Source organism: Artemia franciscana, chromosome 17, assembly GCF_032884065.1.
Source record: "Artemia franciscana chromosome 17, ASM3288406v1, whole genome shotgun sequence".
Classification (NCBI taxonomy): domain Eukaryota; kingdom Metazoa; phylum Arthropoda; class Branchiopoda; order Anostraca; family Artemiidae; genus Artemia; species Artemia franciscana.
In genome coordinates, this window is record NC_088879.1 from 24,026,434 (window position 1) to 24,050,883 (window position 24,450).

Below are 24,450 nucleotides of genomic sequence, written 5' to 3' on the forward strand. Positions count from 1 at the left end.
GTCTTTTTTCCCGCTCTTAGGAATAGGCGTAACTATGCCAATATAGAATGACGATGGTACTAAACCAGTAATAAGTAAAAGGTTCAAAATGCCAGTAGAGTAATAAGAAAAGAAGAAGGAGCAAGTTTAAGGTGATTAGCAAATACGCCATCATGATGCTTAGCCGACTGCACCTTTAACGTTTTGATTGATCTACTTAACATATCCTCAGAAATCCTGTAATCAGTTGAAAAATTCTTCAACCTTTCATCTAATTGCAACACAACACTGTTAGAATCGTGCGAAGTCGACAACTTAGAAAAATAATTTTCCCACTCTTTCAGCGATGGTGTGGAATTAGTATCAGGCATTTTAGTCCGCCTGTTGCCTCGGAGGACATTCCAAAGGAGAATCTTGTCCTTGTCGTTATCAATGTTTGAAGAAGCTTCTTCTATGATCAGGTTATTATGACGACGGAGCTCCGCTTGGAATTCGGCCTTTCTCTTTTTCATTAGCCAAAAAGCTGGATGCGAGTCTCTAGGCTTACCAAGCGCCCGCCATTCCCAATACGCTTGTTTTGCCGCCTTATTAGAATTTACCAAAAAAGGATTGAGGCTCCAAAAAGGTTTCTGTGCGCCCAACCTTATCCTATTAGTAGGAAAAACTGCCGCAGCACCATACTTTAAGCAATGGATTAATTCAAAATAAAGACAATTAATAGTCAAAGAGGGATCACTGTCCATTGAATCCAAACTATCAGGAATAAAAACTTTATCAATTAAAGTCCCAATTCTTTCTTGGTAAAGTGGTTTAAAATTTGGATTCCAATCAACCCGATAAAAAAAAAATTTAGGAAGCTTATTACCAGAAAAACGAACTGGTGAAGGACGAGAAGGCAAAGGGGGTAAAAGGAACTGAAGCGACATGTGGTCACTGACGGGAAAATCTTCGATTACAATAGCCACAGGCAAAGGATCACTTGGGTTAGAAGAAAAAACATGATCGATATTAGTTGTACTACCACTCCAATAAGTAAAATCCTGGGACTTCGGTAAAACAGAAAAATTAGGAAGATAAGATGATAAAATCGGACCCCTTTCATTTGCTATGTTTGGATCACAGTTAAAATCACCTAAAATATAAGTACGCAAATTTTACTGTAAAATAGAGACAAAACGACTAAGATTAAAACAGCATTGAGTAAACGCATCAAAAGAAATATCATGGTAATCAGTCGGAAAATAACAATTAATTAAAACTACGTTTGAAAAACTACAAGCTAAAAAATTTGCATCAATTACTAGAATAGTTGCATTAAGAGACTTGGGTAAAATAGTAGCTAAACCACCGGAGGGACGCCCACCAGTCGGTGTAGCGGGAACAGCAAAAATATCATGCTGAGTAGACAAACTAGAAAGCAGATTCAACGAATGATCAAGGAGGTGGTGTTCCTGAAGACATAATAACGATGATTTTTCATTCAAAAAACTATGAAGTACAGGTAATTTCCCTAACACACCATTTGCATTAAAGGACGTAACACGAAGTAACACATTCATTTACAAAATTTCTTTAAAATCGGATACCTAAAGCTGTAAAATGGATGATCATTCGAGCCACAACTGGCGCATTTAACTGGCGCTTGACACGGAGAGTCTTTAGTCGAAATGTGATTACCGCTACATCGGGCGCATTTGAAACCTTCAGATTTACATTGATTTTGACCATGGCTAAAACTTTGATATTTAAAACAACGCCTAGGCTGAATACGATCACGTTTCACTCGGAAAAGCTCATAACCGAATTTGATGCCATGTGTGATGTAAAAATGTAGGTATTCTTCTGTTTGAAAAATAACTCTTACAGTTTGTGATTTTCCTAGCCGATTAAACTCGATTATACCCGGAAAGTCCAATGCGTAGGCACTAGCATCAAAATCAATGTCCACACTCCTGATAATTCCAAAAAATCGCCGAGGCTTGGAAGTTATTATGCTTTCAGGAAAATTAACCTTTAGATCACAACTGAGCTTCGATGCATCTTGACATGGTACCGATACCATAACAGTATCCTTAGTCGCTTTAACATAACGAATATTTGCACACCCTGTCTTATCAAATTCTTTCTTGCGGCAGACAGGATCCTTCAGTAGGAGAGCGGGTGGGTTTTTTATCACTATGGTCTCTAATGGGACAGTCTTTAGTGGGAGAGGCGGCCATTCATGGTGGGGCACAGTGGGGGGATTGAGATCAAGATCATTGCCAGGTGTTATTTTTTTTCTCCAAATTAGATTCGATACGCTCAATAGAAGACAGTGTTTCTTCAAGCTTTCGGGAATAGTCATAAACAAGTTTATCAAGCCGGACGCTGATGTAAGGCTTTAATACTGGACATTCATTAAAGGTCCGTGGGACGATTACAGGCCATATGAACTGTCAGAGGCAGTAGTCTTTTCAGCTGTTTTTCCTCTCCTTTCTTGCAATCTACCAGCTTTACGATACAGACATGCGATCAGCGTTTTTGCTACATTCTAGCCCTATACACTAATCCGATAGTTATATAAATTCAGTCAAACAGTTCGTGGTAAAGAACTGTAGTATATATTAAATATATACGTAAACTAACCATTGCTGTATTTTTTTTGTTTGTGCTGTTGCACTGGTGATTTCTCTTATCATTAAAATTCGATGTGCACAAACACATAAAAAAGAAAAAAAAACACAGCAATGGTTAGTTTACGTATTTTTATATATGCTATGCTTTAACCCCACCCCCCTGATGTGCAAATATATAGCCCAAATTTGTTTCTAAACTATTACATATTTGTAATGACCAAAGAGGTCAGATTTACGGTAGAAGCGATTATTATATTTGTAAAGAGCATAAAAAAAGGCATCGAGTGGTATATTCACTTTATATAAAAGCCAGTAATACTGTTTGCACAAATTTTACCGAAAAAATAAATATGAAAAAGTTTTTTCAGCTGAAATTAAGGAGCAGCATTAAAACTTAAAACGAACAGAAATTATTACCCATATGAGGGGCTCACCTCCTCCTAATACCTCACTCTTTACGCTAAAGTATTTTTAGTAATTTCAACTATCTATTCTACGGCTTTTGTGATTCAGGGGTCGTTCTTAATGAATTGGGACAAAATTTAAGCTTTAGTGTAAAGAGCGAAGTACTGACGAGGGGGCGAACCCCCTCATATATGTAATAAAAACATGAGAATACAAAATGTCTTTACGTAAGCTAATTTATAAGTTATGTATATCTTTTACTAATAAAAGGATTCGTAAAAAATTAAAAGTTCTAGTTGCCTTTTTAATTAACCAAAAAATCGGAGGGCAACTAGGCTTCCTCCCCTGCTCTTTTTTTCTCAAAATCATTCAACCAAAATTATGAGAAAGTCATTTAGCCAAAAGAAAAAAAATGCAAATTTCGTTTTAATTATTCCTCTGCGGAGAGCCAAAATCAAAACATGCATTGATTCAAAAATGTTCAGAAATTAAATACAAAAAACTTTTTTTTAACTGAAAGTAAGGAGCGACATTAAAACTTAAAACGAATAGAAATTACTTCGTATATAAAAGGGGCTGCTTCCTCATCAACGCCCCGCTCTTTACGCTAAAGGTTTTTACTGTTTTAAAAAGAAGAGATGAGAGAAAGAGTCAAACTTTAGCGTAAAGAGCGGGGCGTTGATGAGGAAGCAGCCCCTTTTCGTATACGAAGTAATTTCTGTTCGTTTTAATGTCGCTCCTTACTTTCAGTTAAAAACACTTGTTTTTTGTATTTTCACACTGAAGTAGACCGATTTTACTCAAGTTCATAAATATCCAATTCAAACCAAATCCTTTTACTTTGAACTCTGAATCAAGATAATCCAGTTATTTGAGATGTTTTCACTTTAAAAGCTAGTTCAGTACTGAACTAAAGCTAATTGTATGCTAGTACCTGTTCCGCCTATCGACGCAGGTTAGCCACAATTCGAATTTATGTGATAATGTATATCAGAGCTTGAAAATCTGAGAAAAGGGGGATTACCGGGAAACCGAAATAAAGCTCAAATATGACGATATGGAAAACAAAGAAGAAAAAAAGATCTTTTTTCTAAAAGAGTCATTAGAGGTTTGACAGTTAATAGTCATCAAATATACCTAAGAATCAATTGGAGCTTAGGACAAAAAATTTGGTACTTCTTTTTTCGCATGGCTATGTCTAACTACCCTGAGCATGGAGGTAACATCAGATAAGTACTTATTTTGGATGTCTTTCATTTTTTTTTCACTGCAGTCACAGCTCCACTATTAGGATGTTTTCAGGCATAAATTTACACCATTTGCTTAATATTCTTTACACAACATTTTTGAATTTATTTTTGCTTTTCTTTCTATTTTGTTTTAGCCACGAAGGTTTCTTAAGACTACCAGTAACTCGAATTGTCTTCCAGACGAATTTATTTAATGCCACCAAAGTGGGTGAATTTTTTTTTTTGCAAGAACGGTACTAAACACGGATATTGAAGTTAAATTATCACTCATCAGTGAAATCCGGTGTCCTTCGAGATCGTTGAAAAATAAGATCAGTTAGAGTGAAAAATCGACTCCTTCTTCATGTTGGAAAGATGTTAGTCAAAGGTATATTGAGGCAAACAAAAACGATTTTCCTGCATCAGAAAACATTTGCGTCAAGGAGCGCGTTCATGTCACGTCGCAGTTTTACCGATAGACTTGTAAAGTATACCCCTTAATAATTTATTTATTTTTGTATTATTATTAACAAATGGGCCACAGAAAACACAAAAGATACATCTTTGTATAATACTAAAAAATAAAATAATTACCACCTGTATTCAAAATAAGTCGCGACGCTTATTAGCTGAAATTGGCCAAGGAGAAACCACTACACAAGAAATAAAACGAAAGAATGGTTAGCCCTGAAGTAGGACCCAAAACTGTTATTTAAGTTACCTTAAGCCTGCATCCATAAGTTCGTGGTCGAAGTGGACCCTAATAGCCTACACATAAGAATCGGGTTGGGGGCACAGACCCCAAGAATAAGGGAAAACATCTTCATTGAACAAACCTTTGATTTGTATCTGTGAATCTATGGGTGACAAGGATTCTAGCGAACCGAAGAAAAGAAATAAGAACAACAGTAGCTCTTCCAAACACGGAGCCATAAAAAGGAAGAAAAATTTTTTTCAGCTTGAAATTTATATCCCAAAACCCAAAGCGAAAAGTTGGAAATTTACAGTTCACCTAAGTATTACCGAAAATACTCTTTTCCAATCAAGTCAAGCCAATCAGCCTTGACTCAATAAAAATTGGCACTAACTTTGGCTGCATAGGTTCGTGACAGCCGTAAACTGGCTCAAAATTTTGATTTGTCTCCAATACTCTTGAAAGTTGAACGGAATAAAGACATTCCTAGGTAAACCTCAATGAAGGCAATAAATAAAGTTTTATCTTTTATGATTCAATCATTTTACTTTTAATTAAGAACTAAGCTAAAAACTGTCTTAACAAATTCTATTTTATCCAATTGGCTTAAAGCATGAGGGCGTGCAATATGTAGACACGGTATGCAAGACTGGGCTAAGGGAAGTTCCCAGGTCCAATGACTAAAGACAATACATTTAAAAAAAATGGTTGTATCAATTTGTGACGGAAGGATAATATGGAATTGGCTAGATGTTGACAGGATATGTAGACAGTGACAAGGGAACCCTCAATGAAAACAGTAAAAATGCAAAAATAGTACATTTTTTTCAATTCGTAAGACCCTACATAGACCCCATTTTGGAGAGCAGCTTGGTGGATATAAAGACCAACCGCAACTGATTTAAGAGGATGTGAGGCACGAAATCGTTTGTGAGTCAGGAAAATTGGTCAAAAGTGTTATTTCCCCGATCAACTGGTTATTGCTGAAGAGGTTACCCACAGCATTGTTCCATCCCATGACCGGATTTGTAGTATCCGAATTCCGAACATAAATAAGTTCAGCATTCTATACGGACTAATAGCTCCAGTTATGTATTTCAGTGTTTATTTGAGCTTCGAAAATAAAAAAGCTGTTCCATTGGATCATTCTACAAGGTTAGGGACTGCATCTTCTACCAAACATCTGTTCCACTAATTATTTTTGGTAAAAAAAAAAGTTTTCTACCAATTAGGTATAAAAAACAAACATCACGAATATTTTACAAGTTTCACAACACACATAAATAAACATAATAGAAAGGCATTGTAATGTCTTAGTGGAAATTTTGAAGAACATGTCAGTGTGTCGGTTTCGTCAAATCTTCCTGTAGATCATCACAAACAACATTAGGCAGATTTATTCGAGATATTCGAGGGGCTATAGCAAGATGCGAGTGATTGATTGAATATCAAGGAGCCAGCAAAAAAGAATGGATTCCGTGAGATTATCCACTTTCTTAGGTATAATAACACAGTTTAATATGATCAAGGTAACTTCAAGACACACTTCACTTTACTCAATTATGCATAGTAAGAAGAAGATGAATAGCAAAAAAATTCACTTAAAAATCACTTTAAAGTGAAAGAAATCTGATATGGACTCCAGGTGAGGATTTTCAGAAGAAGAGTAAGTTTTCTTCCTTGAGCCAAACAGTAAAGGGCCAAGAAAAACAGTGTTCCAAGCCTTTGTTTTATATTTTGATCAACGATATGAATTGATCTCATTGACCCTTTTCATTCATTCATTCATTTCTAAAATTAGTTTTGTAGTTATTTTTTTTTCTAGGCCAAGTGGAGCCGATGAGATGTGCAACTTCTATGTAATGTATTATGTAAACGGGTCAGTAACCCTGGACACTGTCTACTGTTTTACCGAGGGACCCCCAGAATATTACTGGATTAAAGACGACCTAAACAATATCCCCGAAGACGCCTCTTACCTTGAAGCAAGGGATAAATCAAACGCAACTCATAGCCATGAAAGACATGTTAATAGTCATCGCATCCGTGGTTCCTTCAACTGAAGAAAAAAATCAAGAAAATATTAACAAACAAGATAAATAGATCTTTCCACAAATTCTTAACCTCGTTCAACTTGTACTGTCCTGCTGACGGCAATGTCGAGAATAATAAATATTCAGTATTTTATTTAAATGCATGTCATTAGTGAACCCCAAGTGAATCATTCAAAGACCAATTTGATAATGTCCTTAAGACAAGCAGGGGAGTAAATTTTAAAAAGTTTAATTGTCGCATGAATTTATCACATCAGTAGGAAAGTACCACCAGATTCTGCTGGTGTTTGCTTAAGTACTTGAAGGCAGAGAATACTCTTCGGTGGAATCAAGCAAACTGGCTTTGAAAAAACTACTCATTCCGAGAGGCATGGAATACAAATATCAGGAATCCAAATAAATTTTTAGCCTCAAAATATTTCTGCTGATACCCCATCTTCCGTTGATCCTCTTCTTCTTGCTCTTTTCACATTTTTTTTCCTACGGAGTTTTTTCTCCGATACTTATTCAGTAAACTAGACCCAAAATCATAAAACATATGCCTTTAAGTTGGGGAAAAGGCGCACCTTAAATTCCGTGTATTGCGAAAGATACAAGAATTAAGGATAGTGCTGCGATATTCTATTTCTACGCAATTTTTGAAGAATTTCTCACAGCAGTTAATTTGAGTTAAGGTTCATTAACTAATTTTTTTTTCTATATCGCTGTTTCGTCTTTGCTGTGTTTAAGAAGGTGAGAAATTATTATCTCATCTTGTACAGAAGAGAAAGAAACAATCTCACTGATCGATGACATAAACGACATCTGTCAGCATAACTAGCAATAGTCTCTCGCCAAAGTTAAGACTGAGCGCAGTTCAAGAGATTTAAGAGAAAAAAGCTACATACGTGTTAAATAAATCGTGGCTCTAACTTTTAGTTGAGTTTGACCAGGCTTTCAAAAAGGAGTCAACAATGCTTTATTAATTTGCATTTTTATAAAAAGAAAGGTTTGGATTCATATTGAAAGCAAAAATAAATTTTATAAAGAAAATCTCATAAAAAAAATAACGCAGCTGATTTCTTATTTTGTTTCATCTGAATATCCGACTTGATGAGTGTTGTCGTATTTTATTGTATAACACAAGCAACAATAATCGTATGCGGAACAGTCTATTTTATAGTATGATAAAAAAAATCATGTGAGATTTTATATCATGTGTATAGTTGAGTATGTCGCTGTGAAAACATAGTGGATTAATTTTCTGCTTAACAATACGGGATACAGGGATCGATCCTTGCAGCAGCAAGACAGAATTACTATTTGTCACTCTAAAAAAAGACCAGACAACTGAAACGTTGATTCAAGGCCCTATGCGCCAGATAAGGCTCTCAATGACCTTTATTCGTACGAATGACCTTAAGTCATACTTTGAGTACATGAAATGAGACTTCAGACATTGAACATACCTGATTCTCCTTATCTCACACCTGGGAAGCCAAAACATTTTTTTTATCATGTCCTAAAGGTTTAGGATAATCAAATGAAGCTTCCCAAGTTCTAAGATCTATTTTGCTTAAAAAACTGAATAAATAAATGGTTTTCAATGGTTCTAGAAAATTTAAATTGCATCTTATTTACGGGTGGGAAATATTTTGCGTTAAAAAACAAAGTTACATCTTTAATGGTTTGGATTATAAAATTAACATGGACATTCAGTTACATTTTATTCAGAGATACTATTTCAGTTTTTTATTTAGACAGGGGAGGGGCAGGAACAAACAGTTGTTTGCGAGGTGAGGTGCGGCAAAAAAGCCATATCCCAAATAATGTTCAGGCGTAATTTTTTACAATAAAAATTTCACCAGTTAATAATTATATCCCTGTTGGTAAAGGTTCTGGCCTCTCTTGCACCCAGAGCCAAATCTTGATTAGACCCCTGTCTACCACAAAATTTCCAAGCCAAATTTTTCATTTATTAACAAGATTATTTTCAAGTAATTAATTAATTAATTATTTATTTTTAATTCGTAATTTAAATTGTTCTTATCTAATTACTTTTTAGTTTATTTTACTAGATGCATTCTCGACTTTGTTAATAAAATTTCAAAAAATAAAAAATAATTATAACCATTAAATTATTCGTTTAAAATTTTGCACCCCTAAAATTTCTACGCCCGGGACAAGTGCCACCTCTGTCCCACCCCTAAAACCCGATTCCCGTGTGAATAAAATTTATCTTTTTTAATCTACAATTATAAATTTCAAACCAATGGGAGCTGGGCGTATCCCAAAAAGCTTTGTTCCAAATGGTGTTCCTGCACTATGGTTGTAACCTACCATATAAAATATCTACCATTTAAATATTACATTTCTCTGAAGAAATACAAATTTCTGAACCTTCCAGTCATTTATCTTCTGATTTGTTTTCTTGTCGTTCCTACTACTTAGCGTTGTTTATTTATACAATCAATGTAAATTAGACGGATAATTTTCCACAATTATACTAACTTTAAAATTTAAGACGCAATAAAAACTTCTTTCCCTTCATCATTTTGTCAATAATTTCTCAATTCTGAATAAGGTATTTAGATTTGCTATGTTTGCTTATTTGCTTGCGTATGGTGGTTGTCTTCAAGTGTATTTTTGGTGCGTACTTATTTTGTCAGATTTTATCGAAGTTGGATTTAAATTGGGTTCTAGAAAAAAATATTACTCTGAGTTCTTTACCAACAGCAACAACAAAAAAGAGATAGCGAAAGACACTAATGCTAACTCGATTCTAAATTTCTGTCAAAATATACTGTACGAGTGCACATCATTGTAAAGTTTCTTGTAATAGCCACTGAAGAATATGCCTAAGTTAAGTCAAAAGCTAAATATATTATATAAACAATTATACTAAATGAGAAAAATTGTGACTCATAATCAATTTTAAAACACGAATTCAATTATGGGCTCTAGAGTGAGGACTGAGGAGGGAAGCTGAACCTCAATAAAAAAAGAACTATTAAATTGTTTTCTATTAACATAGGAACTTCTACAAAGAAAGTTATCTTACGAAAGATAAATAATCACTTCGTTTCTGTTAAGCTTAGCTCCCATATCTGATTCTACGTTTAATGCTACTGCTTTCTCATTATCAATACTGGCTAGAGTGGAAAATTGTGGAATATACTATTTAGCAGTTATAACATCATGAACGCTTTTATTTTATACAAAGCGTAGAAAAAAAATCACTAATAAAGTTTCCAGGGCAAACAACCTCGACAATAATAAACTTGGAGAAATCAGTTTAGTTTTACTAATTTAACGATAATTATCTGCATCTGTTTGCAAAACGGTAATTATTTAAAAAATACAATTTGAAAGACGTAAAGAGTATTTTAACGGTAAGCTCAATCCCCCAGTAGCTGCTAATCCTAAAATATAATATCCTAAAATATAATAAATTATAAATAAAAATATAAATATAAAATATAAAGCCCCACTTTTCTAAACCCAGCCAAGAGCTCAGACCACCATTCACGCTCAAGTCAGAAACCGAGTCACTAATCAAGTCGCTCAAACAAGGAAAAGCTCCTAGCCCAAAAGGAGCCACCGTCGAACTCAATAACGTCGGATCGGATGAGGTAGCTGACCTGTACAACACCACTGTGTCTGCGGTGCGGGAAACCAGCCATGAACCCCACTAATAATGCAAAGCTGCCGTTGTTCCTATTTACAAAAAGGGGTAAAGAAGATTAAAGAGACTACCGTCCAATAAGCCTAGCCAGCCATCAGTCACGTGTCCTGACAAGTCTTGCTTCGACGAATACAAAAAACAATTGCTATTGCCATCGGAGTGTATCAGGCCGGCTTCCGCCCTGGAAGATCAACAACTAATTAAATATTCGTCTTTCGACAGTTCATTAAACGATGCATCGAATTCAACCAAATACTCGCGAATATTAGTTAATTTTCGTCAAGCATTTGACCTAATATGGAGCGGAGTATTCTATACGAAATAGTTCAGATAATCAGGAGTCTATCAAGGTCTTTTACCTTGGTAGTCTACTCTCTCCTGATAACTGCCATAGCTTTGACATGAAACGTCGGTTTGCACTTGGTAGCTTGAGCTTCCGAAAACTAGCGAACCATAGGAAAGGTGACCATATATTCAATAAACTCAAAATGTGCCTGTTCAACAGTTTAGTAATTCCCATAGTCATGTATAGACGCAAAACATAAACACTGGAATCAAAGACGAAAGAAAAATTCTAGCTTTCAAGATAAGATGAATCCGTCAGATTGTTAGAATGAACACAAGACAAGTCTCGAAGTACACTAAAGGTGCCAATACACTTAAACTATTCTCAGTGACATCAAGAATCAGCAATTGCACTGGTTTAGCCACGTCAAGCGAATCGAGCCGAATTACCTACAGAAAATCACACTTGAAGGATCTCTGCATGGCCTTCGTCCATGAGGCAGATCATGAAAACGATGGACAGAGAACTTTAATTTCGACAACGTCAAGTTAGCCTAGTTTTCCGGTACCGCACCTGTTATAATAGTTCATCGAGCCCTTACGTATGAGCTAGCAGGATGAATAGCCCCAAAACGTCAAGGGAGGATTGTCAAATACTAAAATACTTTGATTGTTCAAAATACTAACTGGTAATAATTGAAGCAGATTAGAGATTTGTCGATTATTTGCAAATGATAGCTTACCCTTTGGAGGTTTCAAGGGGTGGTAGCTCCACTACTATTTGTTCTTGATATTCTCAAACAATATTAGAGAAAAAGAAACTCCGAGATTTTGCAGTAGCATAGCGGTCCTCAATTCAATTCAAAAGGCACACACCTCACTAGGCCAGGACCGAGTCACTAGATGACATTGGTGCTTTTTCTCTGAGGGACCAACCTAAGTTTCTAGTCTTATTTAGTTTCAACAATTTTTGGAGGTACAGAGCAGAAATAAACTAGAAGTATGCACGAGGCACGTTGAGATTAACAGTAAGAGCGATAAAAACCACTCCTTCCTGTGACAAGCAGTGAACAACCTTTAGTTGTAATAAGAAGTAAAAGTGTCAAATGTCGTTAAAAAAAGAGGAAAAACTAAAATCAATTCACTGGCAACACTTTGCCCATTCTGCAGCAGAAAGATAGTCCACTTAGTACAACGACTTTCCTATGAAAAACGTAAAAAAACAAGAGTTAAGAGCTCATATGGCACTTGTGACGAGGCAAGAAGAGCTAAGAGCCAAGAGATCATATAGTATGAGCTCTAAAAAAATCCTAAGAATCAATAGATTACTTTAAAAGGAAAATCAGAGGTTTAATGTCAGGATTTGAAATAAGAGCTCTGAGTCACGATGCCCTTCTAAATATCAAAATTCATTAAGATCAAATCACCCACTCGTAAGTTATAAATACCTAATTTTTCCTCTCCCTTTAGCCCCCCAGATGGTCGAATAAGGGGAAAACGACTTTATCAAGTCAATTTGTGCAGCTCCCTGACAAGCCTACCAATTTTCATCGTCCTAGCACTTCCAGAAGCACCAAACTCGCCAAATGACTGAACCCCTCCCCCCAACTACCCCAAAGAGAGCGAATCCAGTACGGTTACGTCAATCGCGTATTAAGGACATTTGCTTATTCTATCCACCAAGCTTCATCCCGATTTTTCCACTCCAAGTGTTTTCCAAGATTTCCCCCTCCAACTCCCCCCAATGTCAAAAGAACTGTTCGAGATTTGAAATAAGAGCTCTGAGACATGAATTCCTTCTAAATATCAAAATTCATCAAGATTCGATCACCTATTCGTAAGATAAAAATACCCCAATTTTCACGTTTTCCAAGAATTCCGGTTTCTCCCTCCAACTCCCCCCAATGTCACAAATTCTGGTCGAAATTCCAAATTAGAGCTTTAAAGCACAGGATCCTTCTAAATATCAAATTTCATTAAGCTTTGGTCACCCTTTCGTAAGTTACAAATACCTCAATTTTCAAAATTACCCCCCCCCCCAACTCCACCAAAGAGAGCAAATCCGGTCCAGTTATGTCAGTCACGTATCTTAGACAGGTTTTTATTCTTCCCATCCAGTTTCATCCCTATCTCACCGCTTTAAGTATTTTCTAAGATTTCTGCCCCCCCCCCCCCAATTACGCTGGATCCGGTTGAAATTTAAAATAAGAGATCTGAGTTACGAGGTCCTTCTAAATATGAAGTTTCATGAAGATCCGATCACTCCTTCCTAAGTTAAAAATACGTCATTTTTTCTAATTTTTTTAGAATTACCCCCCCCCAATAGATCGGATCCGTTTTAATTATGTAAATAACGTATCTAAGACTTCTGCTTATTTCTCCCCCCAAGTTTCATCCCGATCCCTCCAATCTAAGCGTTTTCCAAGATTTTAGGTTCCCTCACCCCAAACTCCCCCCCCCAATGTCACCAGATCCGGTCAGGACTTAAAATAAGAGCTTTGAACACGATATCCTTCTAAATATCTAATTTAATTGAGATCCGATCACCCGTTCGTAAGTTAAAAATACCCTATTTTTTCTAATTTTTTAGAATTAACCCCCCCCCCCCTACCCCATTGAGATCCGATCACCCGTTCTTAAGTTAAAAACACCTCGTTTTTTCTTATTTTTCAGAATTAATCCCCCCCCAACTACCCCAAAGAGAGCGGATCCATTCCGGTTATGTCAATCATGTATCTAGGACTTGTGCTTATTTTTCCCACTAAGTTTCATCCCGATCCCTCCACTCTAAGCGTTATCCAAGTTTTAGGTTTCCCCTTCCCAACTCCCCACCCCAAATGTCGCCAGATCCAGTCGGTGTTTAAAACAAGAGCTCTGAGACACGATATCCTTCTAAATATTAAATTTCATTGAGATCCTATCACCCAACGTAAGTTAAAAATACCTTATTTTTTCTAATTTTTCAGAATTACCCCCCCAACTACCCCAAAGAGAGCGGTTCCGTTCCGGTTATGTCAATCATGTATCTAGGACTTGTGCTTATTTTTCCCACCAAGTTTCATCCCGATCCCTCCACTCTAAGTGTTTACCAAGATTTTAGGTTCCCCCTCCCATATCCCCCCAATGTCACCAGATACGGTCGGAATTTAAAATAACAGCTCTGAGACACTATATACGGGCTCCCCAATTCCCCCCAGATGGTCAAATCGGGAAAACGACTATTTCTAATTTAATCTGGTCCGGTCCCTGATACGCTTGCCAAATTTCATCGTCCTAGCTTACCTGGAAGTGCCTAAAGTAGCAAAACCGGTACCGAAAGACCGACAGAATTTGCGATTGCTATTTGTCACTTGGTTAATACCAAGTTCCATAAAAACAAAAATTAAATTTCAAAATTGTAATCCAAAATCTCAACATTGCGTTTGAGCATACCCACACTCAATGCCCAGTTTTTGGAGGCGTTAATTAGCAATAATGGCACTAATGTGATTTTATTACATAATTTAATTTAAAATATTTTTCAATAGCCATTTGATTAGATATATATATATATATATATATATATATATATATATATATATATATATATATATATATATATATATATATATATATATATATATAGCTTACAAATGTTGCTAAAATATCTGTTATTACAGGTGTTTTCACTTGACTTATTAAAACTGTCTGCACTTAAATATTTTGCCTGCTACTGCATCAATTTGCAGCTTAACACAAAACTACATTATATACATTATTATTTTATATTGACTCCATTTTACCATCTTATTTCATACCAATTATGTCGTAGGTCTTAGCAAGAGAACTCAAAACATGAACAAAAAGAGGCTTTAAGAGCTGAGTTCAAAAAAAAAAAAAAAAAAAAAAAAAAAAAAAAAAAAAAAAAAAAAAATCATTTTTGACTTCCATACTTATGAAGATCATGTATATGTAAAAACATCCTAAGTAAATGACTAGAGGATATGGTAAGCTAAATCCAGCATCTCATAAATGTTTGTACCTTCCAAAAAAGACTATATAATGACAAAAAGAAGAGAAAATACATAAACATCCTTTGGGTGGCAGAGTTGCAAACAACTAAGTTAAAGGCACGTAAAATCTATCGTCAAATTACATATAAATACATACATTATTATATATTATTATAAATGTATTATGAAAAGTGAACCCAATCAATATATAAAAAAAGCATATATAAATAAGTTAGCAGATTACTTTCCTTTGATATTCTGGTGGAGCAATCCCATAATCATCATCGTTGAAAATCGTATTGTGATTCTTGACAATATGCCTGAAAAGTTATACCAAGTGGTAAGAATGGTAAAGGGGATTGGAAAAAAACTATTTAGGTTAAGTTCACATACTACTCCCCAAATAACACTCAAACTATAGGATATAAGACAAAACGGATCTGAGAAAGATCAAGATCTAAAGAGACACAGATCAAAAGAGAGAAAAGACGGAGAGAGAAAGTGATTTTAATTTTCATATGTTACGAAATTGGGATTACACATCTAAGTACTGGTAAGAAAAAGAAGCCCAAAGGTGTCGGCAATGTCTTTGTCATCCATCTAAGCTTTGCCAGCGATCTTCTCTTTTCAGCATTTAGCTTTATCGTTCCAGATGAATTTCAGGACTGATACAGTTCTAGGCAGCTTCAACATTGGACTGGCAACCCTATCCTCAAAAATGTTCAACTAGCTGACAAACGTTCCTCAAATCATCCAATTACTCTACTAAATACATTTTCCTAGTATCGACAAAATTACGTTCCACTGCACAACCCTAGATTTGGGGTCATGCAGTTTGGGGTCAGAAGTATTCAGGAGGGGAACTTATTCGCTGCATCATTACGAATCAACTTACGAATGCGAAAAATAGTGACGTTCTTCCAATCCTAGAAACATTTGATGTACTCGCAAACTTTGATTTTGGAAATAAATTTCTTTGTTCAACTCAAAGTTCACAAACGTGGTGTATCGTCTTGATAAACACCAAGTTTGATTAAAAAAAAATCTTTTGTTTATACGAACGTATATAAAATCTTCAATGCGATATTTCCTGTGTATGATATTTACAGTAGGCTATCGCTGTTGTCTTTACCCCTTGACGTTCCAGCTTTCATCTTTCAAAAGAAATGACCCATGTTAAGAGAGGTGCACGTCAAGATGACAAAACCATTGCTCCTCAATAATACTATCATCGAACCACAACGAGCAATAAAGTCCACGTGCCTTTTTCACATAACAGACTTTCCTGACAATTTTCAACATATATACGGCTCGATATCAATACTTGAACTGGATAATGAATCACTTGTAGAGGCCGTTGTGATAGGAGTTGCATATAACAAATCAAAGACAAAACTCCTTCTTGTCAACGATCTCAAAAATAAGCAGTGAAGTAACCTCACTGTCAGTACAGGTGATACCATGCTTGAGCCTTGCGATTCATTCATGCACCCTGTCCTCCTTATTTCAAACAAGTTGAAAGGCTCACGACCTTCTGTATATCCTACTTCTTTTCCTATTTTCTGGAATCGTGAAAAAGACTTGCCAAGAAGAATCACTTTAATCACTTATTGCTTGCCAGGCTATATACCGCTGTTGTAACCCTCTTAGCTACGGCTTCCTTTTGTAAGGTTTTCACGATCACGGATAAGAAGAGCTTGCGACGCGCAGCCTAAAGATATGCCAAGCTCGTTTCGCGCCTCGCCTTGTGGCATTAAAATAGCAACCTATCTAGAAGCATCACAATATACCCCTCATTAGGTAAAAAAAAGAATTACAGAACTCTAAGCTAAAATCGCGGATAACTGTAATTTAACTGAAGTCTATTTAATTTCTCTCTTTTACTTCTACTCTCCGTCTTTTCTTTACCTTGTTTTGTAACAGGCAATGAATCAATAATCATAATAGTTAAATAATTGGACAATTTTTGACCGAGTTGTTTAGAAAATAATTTTTCACATTTATGAGCATAAATGTTAGAAGAACAAGTAAAAAAAAATAAATAAGAAAGACAAATAGAGGAAATATAAAAAAGGTGAATAAATTAAGAAGAAGGTAAAACAATTTGGCATTAAAGACATAAAATAGTTGAAAATAAAAATTCATACAAACTGAAAAGAATACAATAACACTTAACACCGAACGGATCATTCGTTCAATAATTTAGGTCAAGGCGTCATATGTATAATTAGTCAAAAAAAGGAAAAAAATTTTAGTCAGCATCTAGCCCATCATCCTCTCCAGTGTCTGACATTGAAACAGGTTATTTATGAATAACACTGCCGAGATAGGTTAGATTGATGCCAGGAATGGTTGCAAAAACCATCCTTCGCTAATGTTCCTAGACATATGAAGCACCAATCGTGCTACAAGAAAAGATCCTTGAGGAGCAATTTGAGATGGGAGGGAAAAGTTCTCTTGAAACATCTTTGGACTAATTCTAAAGATGCCACTGCTGGTTGTCAACTGGTGATGACCCCCCCCCCCCTCTTTTGAGGAGCGAGCATTACCTACTTAAGCCTGTCTGAAGCTGGTGGGCGGTATTCTCGAGACAGGGGAGAGCAATGATAGACATCTTGACAATACCAAGGAGGGTTACCCAATAAAGAGAAAGTAAAAAATAAACAGACAAGCCCTATACGAAAATACCAAAACTGATGGGCAGCTATTGGTGCTAAATTTATTTATTTACTTATTTACGGGCGTGGAGGAAAGGGACGTCTGTGGCCTGAACCTCGACTTTGGGAGTCCACCCATATCAATAGTCATAATAATAATAAAGACGGCTCATTGAATAGAATATTTCCAATTTGTATTATTAAATTTAAGTAGATTCAAACTTACTATGATTAAACCAAAATGACTAATGTACGACCTTGGGCAAGATACAACCTACAAATACTATAAAAGCTATGCAGTCAGACAAGAAACTGTGTGGGGCTTTAAAAAACTCAAGCAGATCAAGAAATTGCTATAGAACAACTAACGCAAATTCCTTTAGAACGAACAGCAATAATTCATATCAAATATCCAGGTCACCAAATATTGTCAACGTTTTCTATGAGGTATATAACTTAAATAAGTTAGTAAGTTACTTCTCTAAATGCGTGCTCTGCACTAATTGAATTAGATACCAATCTTTAGAATCGCCAATATCTTTGTCTTGAAGCATTAAAGATCAAGATGGCATAATAGTTTTTATGAGAATATAAGACATAATGGTATTCACAAAGCAATTGGAACACCGGGCTTTTTGGAGCCAATCCGAAACGTCACTAATGCGACGAAATTTTAGTTGTTCAGCATGAATGGTTTTGCGGAAGAAATGACACTTCTTCCGTGAACGCGAACGAAGTGAACGTCCACAGCCACTTCAAATAATGGCTTACATGTTTCAATAATAGGGAGGCCATACCATTCGATAACTAACTTAAAGTGAAGAGTGGCAGAACTGACACCACTGGCACCAGCACGCCAGTCCACAATACTACCCATGCTCTCAACAACAGATTCGCATATCGTTTTGCACATGTAGCACAATAAGAGGTGAAGAAATGTCATTATACAGTGCTGGCTACTCAAACAACAAGTAAAGCTGTTATAGTACACTAAGAGAGGAATGCTCAGGATCTGCATGTACCCTAGAAACACAATCTAACCATGTTCTGTACAGTTCGAGAACTGCACATTCTAGCAAATTTTAAAAACCCTCTGAATTTGCAAGATCAACCAAGTGCCCAAGTTGATCCGATTTTCCGATCATCAATTCAACCGAGTTGGTATTAAATATATTTGCCATAATGGCAGTCAATTCATCAACCGGGTTTTACCTATTTGTGGCAACAAAAAGCATGAACTGAGATCATTAATAGTTTCTCTAAAAAGCTGCAAGGCTTTCGGGAAGTTGCAGTAACCGCTGCTCTAGCCATCCCTGCAGAATCTCCCGGTAGAGTTGAACCAGGTATGCTACCAGAATAAGTGACTGGAAATCTGGTGAAAGCACTAGCAATTGATTGTTCCCCTTTTAATCTGAAAGCCTGGTTAGGGTGTTTTTTGGCAACATGGTCTTTGACTGTGTTGCACCGGCCAGATACCTTGCAGTACTCGCGATGAACAAGGGACGCTGAAGCTCGATAAATGTCTTACTAAAAGCAAAAAAGAAGCGGCTAGTCAAGTTGTAAATGTCTTAGATTTCAGCTCAATGGCCAGTGAGAGATACAAAACAAGGTCCCCAACGAGAACGAATACTTTAGATTAGATTAGGTATTTACTTTAGATCAGCTTAGATAATTAAAATAGACCATGGAGACTGCCACGACGCATTGCTACTATGCAATCCCACTTTTTACAAAGCGCCCCCTCCCTAATGTGCAAAAATAGAGCCAAAATTTTATGAGTCCAATACATTCTATCACCCATCACTGGTCTTTATATACTCCGAAAGCGGTTTTGTGAGATATAACCTAAGCTTAATTCTTGAGTGTGCTTCGTTTAATTAAGAAGTACCGTTAAAAAACTCACTATTTGATAAAAATTGCGCTTTGTTGAAGTTAATAAAATCCAGAGGCATAGATTAATCATGACCCAATTAAAAGAACAATTTACAAATTTCTTGAAAATTACCATATTTACTTTAAGTCGTTAGAATCACTCCTGTTTAAAACTGTGTACCTGTAAACTGAACAACTGTGACAAAATCAAGAACCAGGAAAGCTCATCTAAAATATATAATTTGGTCATTTGGGTTTTAGGAAAGGGGGGGGGGTAGTCAAGTATCAAAAAAGTTCTAAGGCTGCATCCTGCCAGTAGCAACATTCGATAGACTTCCAAAAGCTTCCAACACTTTAGCAGCACAACTTGTGTTTTGACAGATTTTCTTTGAGCAAAAATTATTTTTATACATAAAAATGGTATTTTCAGACAAAACCTGGCAACAAATTTGGAAACCGCCAAGCAGTATTGCTACTTTTTGCACGCTACCCCACTTTTTGCACGGTGGGCGAAGCCCACATACAAATACCGTAATACTCAATCAATCTTCTAATTTTACTATGAATTATAAAGAAAAGGACAGAAGGGAGTGAAAAAAAAGTCTACAAGAATTGAATGAACCCCTGGGAGAAAAGATTTGGGTTATATTCAGACAAAAATAAAAATCACTTAATTTAATATATTGATTTAAGCTAGGCCAGTCTTAGCCCGTTGAAACTATCCTCCCAGAAACATACTAGACAAAATACATCGGAGAAGAAAAAAACAACAAAATATATAGTAAGAGAAGGATGGATTTGAAGAATACAAAAAGGCAGCAGAAATACGAAAATAATAGAAAAAGAGAAGCAGGAAAAGTGAAAATTTATATATAAAGGAAACAAAATAAACAAAACAACACAGTCGTGAGAATTAGTTAAAGTAAAACAAATACAGTCGTCCAGTAGTATAAAAAAACAAGTACTGCCTTAGAAAAAAATTTGAAATTACTAAAAGAATTGCAATGTTCATCCAGCGCGCACACTAAAATACGCAAAGCAATAACAAAAAGAAAAAAAGATTAAACTTACCTTAAAAGGTCATTCACATTATTTTGTAGTAGCTGAACCATCCTTTCATCAAGAGGTGTATACGCCAGATAACCACCAAGTTTGGCTGAAAAAGAAAAAATCTATTCTTTGTGTGAACGTAAATAAAAGTCGTCAGTGTCAACGAAGAGCTTAAAAGTTCAGAGATGAACTAAGAATTACAGATAATGTGATAGGAATGATATTCAATGAAAGAGCTCAAATTTCATGTAGGATAAAATTAGTTACACTATTTCAATGGCTGAAATACAATTTCTACCGAGAAATTGACCTTTCAGAATCTATACATCAGCAGGGAGGGGGGAATGTTCAAAATTACCCGAGTACAGCCAAAGATTACACAGAGACTACAGGGTTAGAACGATGAATGAATAAAAATAGTAGCAACAAAACAAGTAGCTAAGCACACTTCAACCCAGTTCGCCAATTTAAGCCAGGAATCAGTGAACTACGTTGGAATCGCTTAATAGTGAGCTATTCCAAAATGATTCAATTATAACCAACACAATTAAAATACAACATTTCTTGTTTCTGTCAGAACTCCACTTTCGAGAAGTTTTCCAGGTGTTTTTAATTTGAATTAAAGACCTTAATTAAAGTTTTCTAATTAGGTTTTTTTTTTATTAAAATACCATTCTTCGAGTAAAATTCAAACTAAACAGAACTGTATCTACTTAGGACAAAAATAAAGCTACATTGTTATTTTATTTAATTTCTTTAACAAAAAACTATTTTCCGAAAAACTTGAAAACCTTATTTCGACTTTCATTTAAAACTATCAAAACGTTCGTTATACCTTTTCGCTTCGATATAAGCGAAATTGCGACAAAAATAAGAAAAAAAAAGCCAATATAGTTTCTTTCTCATTCCCCAACTTATTTTTTTCAAAACAAAGTTTAGGTATTATAATTACATCTAAACATTCAGACAATCAACCTATTCCTAACTATAATTCATAAGGCTAATTTTCTTATTCCTGCTTTTATCTAAACTCTATATTCTCTCCCCTTTTTATCTATTTCAACAACAGAAATAAGAAAAAAAACTCATTTATATCCACAATTTCATTAACCTAACTATGAAGATAAAAATACAGCAATTAATTTACTCGGATTCGAAACGCAATCAGCAAGATAAAAACATTTTAATATGTAGTCCTAAACAAATACAAATCTGCTTCACTACATGGTGTGGCTTGATCATACTTTTAATATATAGGGAGGTAAACTCTATCTAACACCATTTTACAGAGGAACAAATGAATTCAGCCTAAAAGATGAAATTGATGATCATACAAAAACACCAAAAACTCAATCACTTGGATAAGGGACTTGGAGAGACAGCAATTAAGAGCGCTTAGAAAAAGCTGCAAAAATCTTTTCGTGCAATATTCACAGCCAACTATAAATTTAAGCTTTTTCTTAACAATCAACAAAAATAAATATGCTAAACAACAATATTTTTTTATTTATTTTCTCTTTACTCTACTAAAATAGCAATAAAAAAAAGCGGACTAAAAGAGACATAGACAAATGGTAAACCCTAAATACAAAAATATACTTCTAAGACAGTCGAAAGTATGGCAGTTTATTATTGCTAATATCCAAAAGCATTCCACTTCGAAGGACAAATTTACTAATACATAATTTATCAAAAATTTTGACATAATCTTATTCTTACGGTAGGGCATTTCATAAAGCATTTTCGTCAATGCTTAACGAGGAAGTTCTTTTTTATTTTTGAACATAATTTTGACAACCGAGGAAATAAATCTTTCAACTTTAACGATAAAAAGAATCGAGCCAAATATATACCCGCAAATTTTTTTTCCTTCATGAAATTCAGCTGCGCAAACAAAATTTGACTCTATCCAGAATCAACTTAAAAAGCATCCCTTGGTTTTCAAGCCTTGAGACAATAGTAAAACAGTTCAAAATAGGGATGAAACCTTTTAATTGACAGTGAACAGATATAGAATTATTTAACTGGGTATTTCGAACACATATACAGTGTTCATCGTGTTCGGAAAAAAATTTATTCAAGAATAATTCCATAAACAGAGATACAGGTGAATTTGGATTGAACTCAATTTATGATAATTTACTGAGGTCAAATAAAGTAAATATTACTTCACCTAAGAGCTATGACCTCTGTCCACGTAATATGTCAGATAATTCTCATGAACCGGAACCGAAAAGGTCAAGAGATTAGCCTCCGCTGTTGCACTGAAAAAAATAAGAGCAATAAACTATATGTAATTAGTTTATTAGGTATATATTTTGTTTATTTTTATTCATGTCTTTTAGTTTTACTGCTGATGACGAACACTGTATATGTGTTCGAAACACCCAGTTAAATAATTCTATATCTGTTCACTGTCAATTAAAAGGTTTCATCCCTATTTTGAACTGTTTTACTTTCGTCATAGAAAGGCAGTGTGGTCTTCGAAGTTATCTACTTGAGACAATACAATGCATATAAATATCCAACAAGGGCAATATAACCTTCAAACATAATAAATGAAGCAGTACTTACTAAAAAGACGTAAAAGGTGATACACTCCATATATGTCTGTTGGCTTTTTATCTGGGTTATCTTTAATAACCTATAAAAAAAAGCTTAGTATCTAATTCAAACAAGTATAAGCCTCTAACAGCTAATTAAATATAGACCAAAATCAAGACTTGTTGACAACACATTTGCCTGACATCGTCTGCGCCAAGGCTTACAATAACCTACTGCTTGAACTGAGAGGTAGGAGCTCCCTTGGTTCTTTCAAAAAGAGAATAAAGAATCTAAATAGAAAGTGATTTTAGCCATTATTGAGTATTTTTTTGTGTGGGAATTGGAGTGGTTTACTTCTGGGTGAAAAGGAGGGGACTTGTAAGGATGTTTTTGTTGGTAGGGACCATGGTTGTATCGAGAAGTGGAGGGAGAGCCATAGTGCGTATTTATTTTTGAGGTGATAAGAAACTCAGCATGCATTTTTTGCATGAAGATGAGAGATTATATATGTTATGATGATGATTTTTTTTTAATAAACCCGAATGAACTGAACTGAAATGATGCTCATGAAATGTAATTAGGTCCTTCCCACCGCTTCAAAAGTTACTTAGACCAGATCATAAGACTTCTTGAGATTCTTAATCATGTTTGCCACTAGCCCAAGACGAAACGCAAAGGTGTACGGACAATTATCAAAAACGCAGACTTCTTTGCTTTCGTAAAATTCTGCGACGTTTTTGGTAAAGTTATACCTGGAAAGATTTTTGTCTTTCTTTTGGGACGATTTCAAATCTATGCATTTGGCTTCTGAATTAATAAAGCAGATATAAAGACTATTACATCAAAACAAAAGGTCCAACTAAATAGCAAAAATGTCACTAGAAATCGTTGCAGAAAATAAACCGAAAGCAACAAAAAAAGCATCATTTAAGGACAGTAACTCGGAATGGCAACGCTGCTACCAGTAGAAACAACTCTGAATGTAAACCATTTTTAGAGTACAGGTCCTATGAATGTGAGCCCAGGACCAAAGATGTTGAAACTTGGAGAGAACCAGGGAAAGAACAATTTAATTGGCTCTAATACGACAATGCGACCAAAAAAAGCTAGTATCATATGCAGTATACTGTATTTGGCACAAAAGACATACTTCCATATTTGGTTATTTAAGTAAGGAGAACTTTGCTGAATTTATCTACCTTAGTCAATTATATTTTACATTGTTAGTTTGTGTTTTTTTCAGGTCCGTTAGCCACCAGATTTGCTTTCTGCTGTGTATATAAATATATTAGAAAATACATACAACTTAATTTATAAAGAGAAGCACATTTCTTTCTAAAACATTCTCTTAAAATACATAAAATAAAAATGATAGCTTAGAACAGAAATGATTAATCTACAATCAGTATT

The 24,450-nt window shown here is 35.2% G+C and overlaps 2 protein-coding genes across 2 annotated transcripts in view; one reads left to right on the forward strand and one right to left on the reverse strand.

The window, feature by feature from the left end:
- Positions 1-7,115, forward strand: part of LOC136038033 (peptidylglycine alpha-hydroxylating monooxygenase-like) — a 73,336-nt gene extending 66,221 nt beyond the window's left edge. Inside the window, exon 9 of the mRNA XM_065720974.1 lies at positions 6,748-7,115. Within this exon, the coding sequence (XP_065577046.1) occupies positions 6,748-6,985 (238 nt within the window). The 3' untranslated portion in view covers positions 6,986-7,115. The remainder of the gene's footprint in view (positions 1-6,747) is intronic.
- Positions 7,116-15,027: 7,912 nt separating this feature from the next.
- Positions 15,028-24,450, reverse strand: part of LOC136038034 (mortality factor 4-like protein 1) — a 53,739-nt gene continuing 44,316 nt past the window's right edge. The window contains exons 8-10 of the mRNA XM_065720976.1: positions 23,071-23,140; positions 20,518-20,602; positions 15,028-15,237 (exon numbers count right to left, since the gene is read on the reverse strand). Of these exons, the coding sequence (XP_065577048.1) occupies positions 15,150-15,237; positions 20,518-20,602; positions 23,071-23,140 (243 nt within the window). The 3' untranslated portion in view covers positions 15,028-15,149. The remainder of the gene's footprint in view (positions 15,238-20,517; positions 20,603-23,070; positions 23,141-24,450) is intronic.